The sequence below is a fragment of the Bison bison genome, unplaced genomic scaffold, assembly GCF_000754665.1.
Source record: "Bison bison bison isolate TAMUID 2011002044 unplaced genomic scaffold, Bison_UMD1.0 scf7180017864389, whole genome shotgun sequence".
Lineage (NCBI taxonomy): Eukaryota > Metazoa > Chordata > Mammalia > Artiodactyla > Bovidae > Bison > Bison bison.
Window position 1 is genome coordinate 6,903,510 of NW_011494961.1, and position 7,594 is coordinate 6,911,103.

The 7,594-nt window shown below is 37.3% G+C and overlaps 1 protein-coding gene across 1 annotated transcript in view; it reads right to left on the bottom strand.

The window, feature by feature from the left end:
- The window catches only part of EGF (epidermal growth factor), a 99,995-nt gene that overhangs the window by 43,028 nt on the left and 49,373 nt on the right, over positions 1-7,594 (bottom strand). Inside the window, 4 exon segments of the mRNA XM_010858536.1 lie at positions 1,356-1,400; positions 1,403-1,497; positions 2,587-2,712; positions 3,677-3,797. Of these exon segments, the coding sequence (XP_010856838.1) occupies positions 1,356-1,400; positions 1,403-1,497; positions 2,587-2,712; positions 3,677-3,797 (387 nt within the window).

A 7,594-nucleotide genomic window follows, 5' to 3' on the forward strand; every position in this document is an offset into this window, starting at 1 on the left:
CCAAAGAACACCCAGGACCTATCTCCTCTAGAATGGACTGGTTGGATCTCCTTGCAGTCCAAGGGACCCTCAAGAGTCTTCTCCAACACCACAGTTCAAAAGCATCAATTCTTTGGTACTCAGCTTTCTTCACAGTCCAACTCTCACATCCATACACGACCACTAGAAAAACCATAGCTTCGACTAGATGGACCTTTGTTGGCAAAGTAATGTCTCTGCTTGTGAATACTAAATCATTACGAAGGGAGGTTAATAACTATATAACTTCATCATTATTGGGTGATTAATTTTCAAAAAAACACTATAACATGTCATTTCAAGCACATTCTAATCTAGCACAAAGATAACTAAGAAATTAAAGACCAAATAGCTGATTGGGTTGATAATTTAGAAATTCTAATGTTTATACAAAAACACTTCATGTAAAATTATGTAAATAACATCCTACATTGCCATTCACACGTGGACTATAAGACTTATGTTTCTTGATTTTCATGATCAGGAGGTCACCAAATTCCTTCCCTATGTGTGTTAGTCACTTAGTCATGTCTGACTCTTTGTGACTCCATGGACTGTAGCCCACCAGGCTCCTCTGTCCATGGAATTATCCAGGCAAGAATACTGGAGTGGGTAGCCATTCCCTTCTTCAGTGGATCTTCCCAACCCAGGGATAGAACCTGGGTCTCCTGCATCGCAGGCAGATTCTTTACCATCTGAGCCACCAGGAAAGCCCTCCTCCCCTTAAGGCCATGTATTAAATGCAAATTAGTAATCCGTACTTACTATGCTGCATCCCAAACTCCTACTTCTCCCAAAACATAAATAAATCGAAACCAATTTGTGGCACTCCCCCAGTGCATATGGTACTGTGCTAGCTTCCCATTCTCACCTCCAAAGAAGAAGCTAAACCTCAGATTCTGTTTAAATCATCCCTAAAGCTGAATCGTAGCAAGGACCAGGGTTGGTTGCTTGTTTAGTTGCTAAGTCATGTCTGACTCTTGTGACCTCATGGACTATAGCCCGCCAGGCTCCTCTGCCCATGGGATTCTCCCGGCAAGAATACTGGACTGGGTTGCCATTTCCTTCTCCTGGGCAGATTCCCAACCCAGGAATCAAACCTGGGTCTTCTGCATTGCAGGTGGATTCTTTACCAACTGAGCTACACAGCTTATGGTAACAGAATCACCCTTAAAATTTTCTCAAGTGACGTTTCAGTGACCATTTAAATTTTTCTTTGCCTAATCATTCCAAGCTTTGTAGCAGATTTTCAAGTAGCCCAAGTTATCTTTTATGATAAAAATCCTCTATTCTGTCCTTAAAGCACAGCCATGTCTGTTCAAGTAGCAAAACCATACCTTATTTTCCACAGGGTCATGATCAAGGGCAAAAACCATTCCTATCCTATTTGTTGGTAGACCAGGGTTCCATAATCTGTTCCATCAAAATGCATGTATCGAATGTCTTGAGAACTGGCAAACAGCAAAAATGGTGGTGGTCCTAATAACCAAATTTGAATATGGCAACATTTAAAATAAGCCTTGGAACCCACAAAGCCCTTCGGACTCTTTCCATTCATTGTGCCTCTTCCTTAACTCCTGCAGTACTTGTTTTCTTCATTTCCCACCAGCACTGTGGTACATTAAAACAGGCAAAAAGACTGCCTTTTTCATGAGTTGACATATGGTCAGAATTTTATCACCGGATTCCTCCCTATGTATCTGCTTTTAAAATGCAAATTACTTCTAGAAAGACACAGTATTAAGTAACAAATATCTCAGCTAAATGACGCAAGTCTTATGCTGTAATCTCCTGAGTCACACATATTGAAACATTAATATTATTAGATTGTATTGATTCATGTCCAAATAAATTCCCTTCTCTGGACTGGATGCTTTTCAAATGGAGGTAACACTGTGTGAGTTAATAACAAGATCCCTCATAATTTCAGAGCTCACATTAGCTATATTACTGAGAAGTTAAGACTATTGGAGTCTGAGTAAAGCAAGCTCTTCAGGTTCATCACTTATGTTACCCCAGATTACAGGCATAATGAACCTCAGGAGAGATTATGTCAATTTGGGATAAATCCAGGATTTCCAAGGCTATTGAAGGACATGAGGGATGTAATATTAGAAGATGAAAACATAGCTGGAGCACACAACTTTAATTTTGTCATGGAAAGGACAGAACTTGTCAAAGTATTATGATTATTACATTTACTGGAGAGATGAAAATCATATCAATCAACAAATATTTATTAAATGCCTCTTAACTATAAAGCATTTTAAGACTGTTCTTATTCTGGTTATGACTTTCATATATACTGAAATGCCATACTTGACATTATAGCAAATCTTTGCTTAATGTTAACTAACTTTAAAATGTTTCTCAAACACACAATTATTATTTATACAATGATAACTTATGTTATTTATACTTATGTGATCTGTTTTCAATTTCCAAAAAAAAAAAAAAATTCAACTGCCTATGCAGAAGCCAAAAGCAATTTAATACTTTCTAAATTAAATGGTGTTTTTCACATAACCTTTTCCCAGAGACGCACTTTTGAATGTTCACAGCACTAGCCTGAAGGTCTATGGCTCTTTTTGTCCAGTTGTAGGTCATACCCAGGAAGGCAGCCACATTTCCAGGATACGGGGCTGAGAGGGGTGCAGGGCTGGCTACATCCCCCATTATCAGGTGATGAACAGCCTACAAAAAGCAGCTCCTTGGTAATGATGCTATGCACTCAAGAATACACCAATTTTTCCTCAAAATATTGAGGTGAACCAAATATACATTGATTTTTAAGACCATTTCCATTGTAACTGTCATTCATACTGTTACAATCAAGTTTATTTTTCAGAGATTAGGAGGAAAATGTCACTGTACTCTATATTTCCCTATAACCTGACATCGTGAATGTTAAACCTTCCCAGTGCCCCTTGCCTTCTTGATCTGTCACTGAGTTTGTGAACAAGTGCTCTGGTAGCTGGCTGGAATAAGCAGCATGTTTGGATGAGTTTGGCAGCTGGTCTAAATCTGGCACGTACGCTAAGTCGCTTCAGTCGTGTCCAACTCTTTGAGACTATCTGGACGGTAGCCTGCCAGACTCCACTGTCCATAGGGTTCTCCAGGCAAGAATACTGATTAACATGTTTTTTTCTCCCTCACATTTTCGGACTCTTGACTTCTTTTGCCCTTTTTGTTTAAAAAAAATTACACGTAACTCATCTGCTAACTTTGAGTTATAACCTTCGCTCTACATACTAAAGTCTCTATGAAGATGAAAGTAGGGAGACAGTCATAGGTACACAGAACAGGCCAAGCGCTCCATATCCAGTATCTTGTTTAATGCTGGAGGCAGGTATCATTAACCTCTACAGAGGAGCAAGCTGAGACAAAAGAAGGCAAGTAACTAGTCCAAAACAATACTGCTAGGAACTGATACTACTACCTCAGAGCTGTCTAGCTTCAAAGCTCTGGCTTATAGCTACTACACTATGCTCTCTAAAAACAAGAAACAAACAGAAATCTTAGTTAAATTCATATGTTAATCCATCATGTAAATATATTTCAATGTATAATGTTGGGAAATCTGTTTTCCTTTGTCGGTAGTTGTGATTTTTAGGTGTCAGAAAATAAATGCTTTCAAACAATAGGTAAACAAGCTTACCACTGCATGTCTTTCCATCTGTGTCAAGCACTGAGCCTTCAGGACAGGAACATATGGGACCGTCTGATGTCAGAACACAGTCATGACTGCATTTAGACACATTTCTTGGGCAGGAAATTAACTCTAATGAATGAAAAATAAGGTCAAAATTAATGTTAAATCAGATTTATGGAAATTTGGTAAAATCGGTTGCTAACAAAAAAATGATCTCCTGAAAAGAGTAACTTAAATAAAGACTGAACATGTATGAATTGCTATGGTAATGGAGATATAAAAATAAAGAAATAATTCCAAACCTAAAGCAAATTAATGAAAGACTTCTGATTTTGGAAAAATGATTCGTTTCCTCAAAGCTTCTTTTCTGTCAAATATTATTTTTAAGTTATTAGTCATCAAAATTCCAAAATATTTTAGATAGAATTTGGGCAAATGATTCTCAAGTTCACCTAGAAAACAAATTATATGGGTATGAAAAATCAAAACATCATGTGACTATCTTTAGATGAAAGAAGAGAATGAGAGGCAGTAAATAAATATCAAAATGTATCATAAAGGTACAATAATTAAAACAGTTGGTAGTGTGTAAGAATAGATCATGAGGATAATAGAATCAGATAGAAAGTTCATTTTAGAAAAGACTCGAGTACAGATAAGAATACGGTATGTGATAAAGCTATTTTAAGTCACTGAGCATGTGGGATATCATCCAGTAAATGTAAATAAATGAGGAAAGATTGGGGGCAAAAATTAAATCCCTGTATTATACCACACATCAACATAAATTCTAAGTAAATCAAACATTAAAATGTAAAATATATACCATAGAAGTTCTAGAAGTTTGGACAATCAAGTGAGATTATGTGTCCTGTGTAACGTATTAACATCATGCATCTAAGTACAGCTGCTCACGAGTAAACCATATGGCGTTAGAAGGGCAAGTTCCACAAACAAGCACAAAGGTGGTGGGTAATTTCCAAGAAATTCATTGCCATTCATCCTTTATTCTGTGCCTCATTTGATAAGACATATGACACTTTATCGTCTGTGAAGCAGTACTAGGCCATATATACATTTGGCCACACTGTGACTTTTAGGACCTTAGTTGCCAGCCCAGGGCCAAACCAGGCCCTGTGGCAATAGAAGCACCAAGTCCCTTACCACGGGACCACCGGGGAATTCCCACATCATTTTAAACCTTTGTTTCTACTTACCTATGTTAGTAGATTCAACAAGAAACCTATAAGAAGTTATGTGAGCATGTAATCCTAAACTTGAATTGAGAATATCCATATAAACTCATATTCCTCTTTTTAAAAAGTGCTTTCCTAATTTTGATGCCCCAGAAGCCCTCAAAACAATAACTAACTTTGTAGAGAATTATGTTATCTAAATACAATTTGTCATTAAAAGGAAGCAGTAGCCCTGAGAGATTGCTGATTCTAGGTCTAGAACATAATACATACAAGACAAGACAGGAAAACATGTCCTGCCAGGTAGAGAAAACTATCGAAGACTGCTGGGATCTGGAATCCATTTGGAGAGCCTCCCATCAGCCAAACAGGAAACAATTTGCTCATTGGTAAGCATAACAGCTGCAATGGATTGAAACATATAAAAAATGTTAAAAATTCAGGAGTTCATAATGATACTTACAAAAAAATTCCCAAAGTCCTTCTATGAAGACACTATCACCCTGATGCCAAAACCAGACAAAGACACTACCAAAAAAGAGTTACAGGCCAGTATCTTTGATGGATATAGATGCAAAACTCTTCAAGAAAATATTAGCAAACTGAGTCCCACAACACACACAAAGGATCATGCACCATGATCAAGGTGGATTCATTTCAGGGTCACAAGGATGGTTCACTGTATGCGAATCAATTGATGTGATACACCGCATCATCAAAAGAAAGGACTAAAATCACATGATGCAGAAAAAGCATTGGATAAAATTCAGTATCCATTCATGATAAAAACTCTTGCAAAAAGTGGATATAGAAGGAACATATCTCAATAGATATGACAAACCACAGCCAGTACAGTGGTGAGAAGCTGAAAACCTTCCCATTAAAATATGGAACAAGAGGATGCTCTCTCTCACCACTTTTAGTCAACACAGTATTGAAAGTCCTAGCCACAACAATCAGACAAGAAATAAAAGGTATCTGAATTGGGAGGATAGAGGTAAAACTGTCAATATATGCAGATAGCATGATACTTTATATAGAAAACCCTAAAGACACCACACAAAAAATATTAGAATTGATAAATAAACTTGTTACAAGACTAATATACAGAAATCTCTTGCATTTGTTTATACTACTGATGAAATATCAGAAAGAGAAAGTAAAAAAAATCAATCCCATTTATAATTACATCAGGGAAAAAAAATAGGTAGGAATAAATCTAACCAAGGAGGTGAAAGACTTATTCGCCAAGACCTATGAAACATTAATAAAGAAGATCAAAGGTGATTCAAGGAAATGGAAAGATACCCCATGATCTTAGATTGGAAGAATTTTAACAATATTGTTAAAATGGCCAATCTACTGAAAGTAATCTACAGATTTACTGTGATCTCTATCAAATTACCCATGGTGGTTTTCATAGAACTAGAACAGATAATCCTAAAATTTACTTGGCAACACAGAAGACCCAGAATTGACAAAGCAGTGTTGAAGGAAAAGAACAAAGCAGAAGGCATAATCCCTCCAGATTTTCGACAAAATACTACAAAGCCACAGTAATCAAAACAATGTGGTATTAGCACGAAAACAGACATGGATCAATGGAACAGAAATAAACCCACACACCCAAGGTCAATTAGTCTTTCACAAAGGAAACAAGAATGTACAATGGGGAAAAGACAGTTTTTTCAGCAAGTGGTGTTCACGTGTAAATCGATGAAGTTAGAACACTCCCTCACACCATACACAAAAATAAAAACAGCATAAAGACTTAAATATAAGACACGACATTATAAAACTCCTAGAAGGGAACACAGGAAAAACATTCTCTGACATAAATCGCATCAATGTTTTCTTAGGTCAATCTCCTAAGGCAAAAGAAATAAAGACAAAAATAAACAAATTGGGCCTAATTAAACTTACAAACTTTTGCACAGCAAAGGATACCATAAACAAAACAAAAAGACAACAAGCATTGGTGGGGAGGATATAAATTGATGCAGCCTGTATGGAGGTTCCTTAAGAAATTAAAGCTAGAGTTACCATGTGTGTGTGCTTAGTCGTTCAGTCGTGTGCAACTCTTTGCATGGCTCAGATGGTAGAGTTACCATATGATTCAACAACTCCACTACTGGGCATATATCCAGAAAAAACAAAAGCTCTAATTCAAAAAGATACATGCACTCCAATGTTCATAGCAGCACTATTTACAATAGCCGAGAAATGGAAGCAATCTAAGTGTCCAGCAACCGATGAATGAATAAAGATGTGAGATGTATATACAATCGAATATTACTCAACCATAAACAACAATGAAATAATGCTATTTTTAGCAACATGGATGGACCTAGCAATTATCATACTAAGTAATTCAGACGAAGACAAACATATGATATCACTTCCTGTGGTCATGTATGGATGTGAGAGTTGGACTGTGAAGAAGGCTGAGCACAGAAGAATTGATGCTTTGAACTGTGGTGTTGGAGAAGACTCTTGAGAGTCCCTTGGACTGCAAGGAGATCCAACCAGCCCATTCTGAAGGAGATCAGCCCTGGGATTTCTTTGGAAGGAATGATGCTAAAGCTGAAACTCCAGTACTTTGGCCACCTCATGCGAAGAGTTGACTCATTGGAAAAGACCCTGATGCTGGGAGGGATTGGGGGCAGGAGGAGAAGGGGATGACAGAGGATGAGATGGCTGGATGGCATCACTGACTTGATGGACGTGA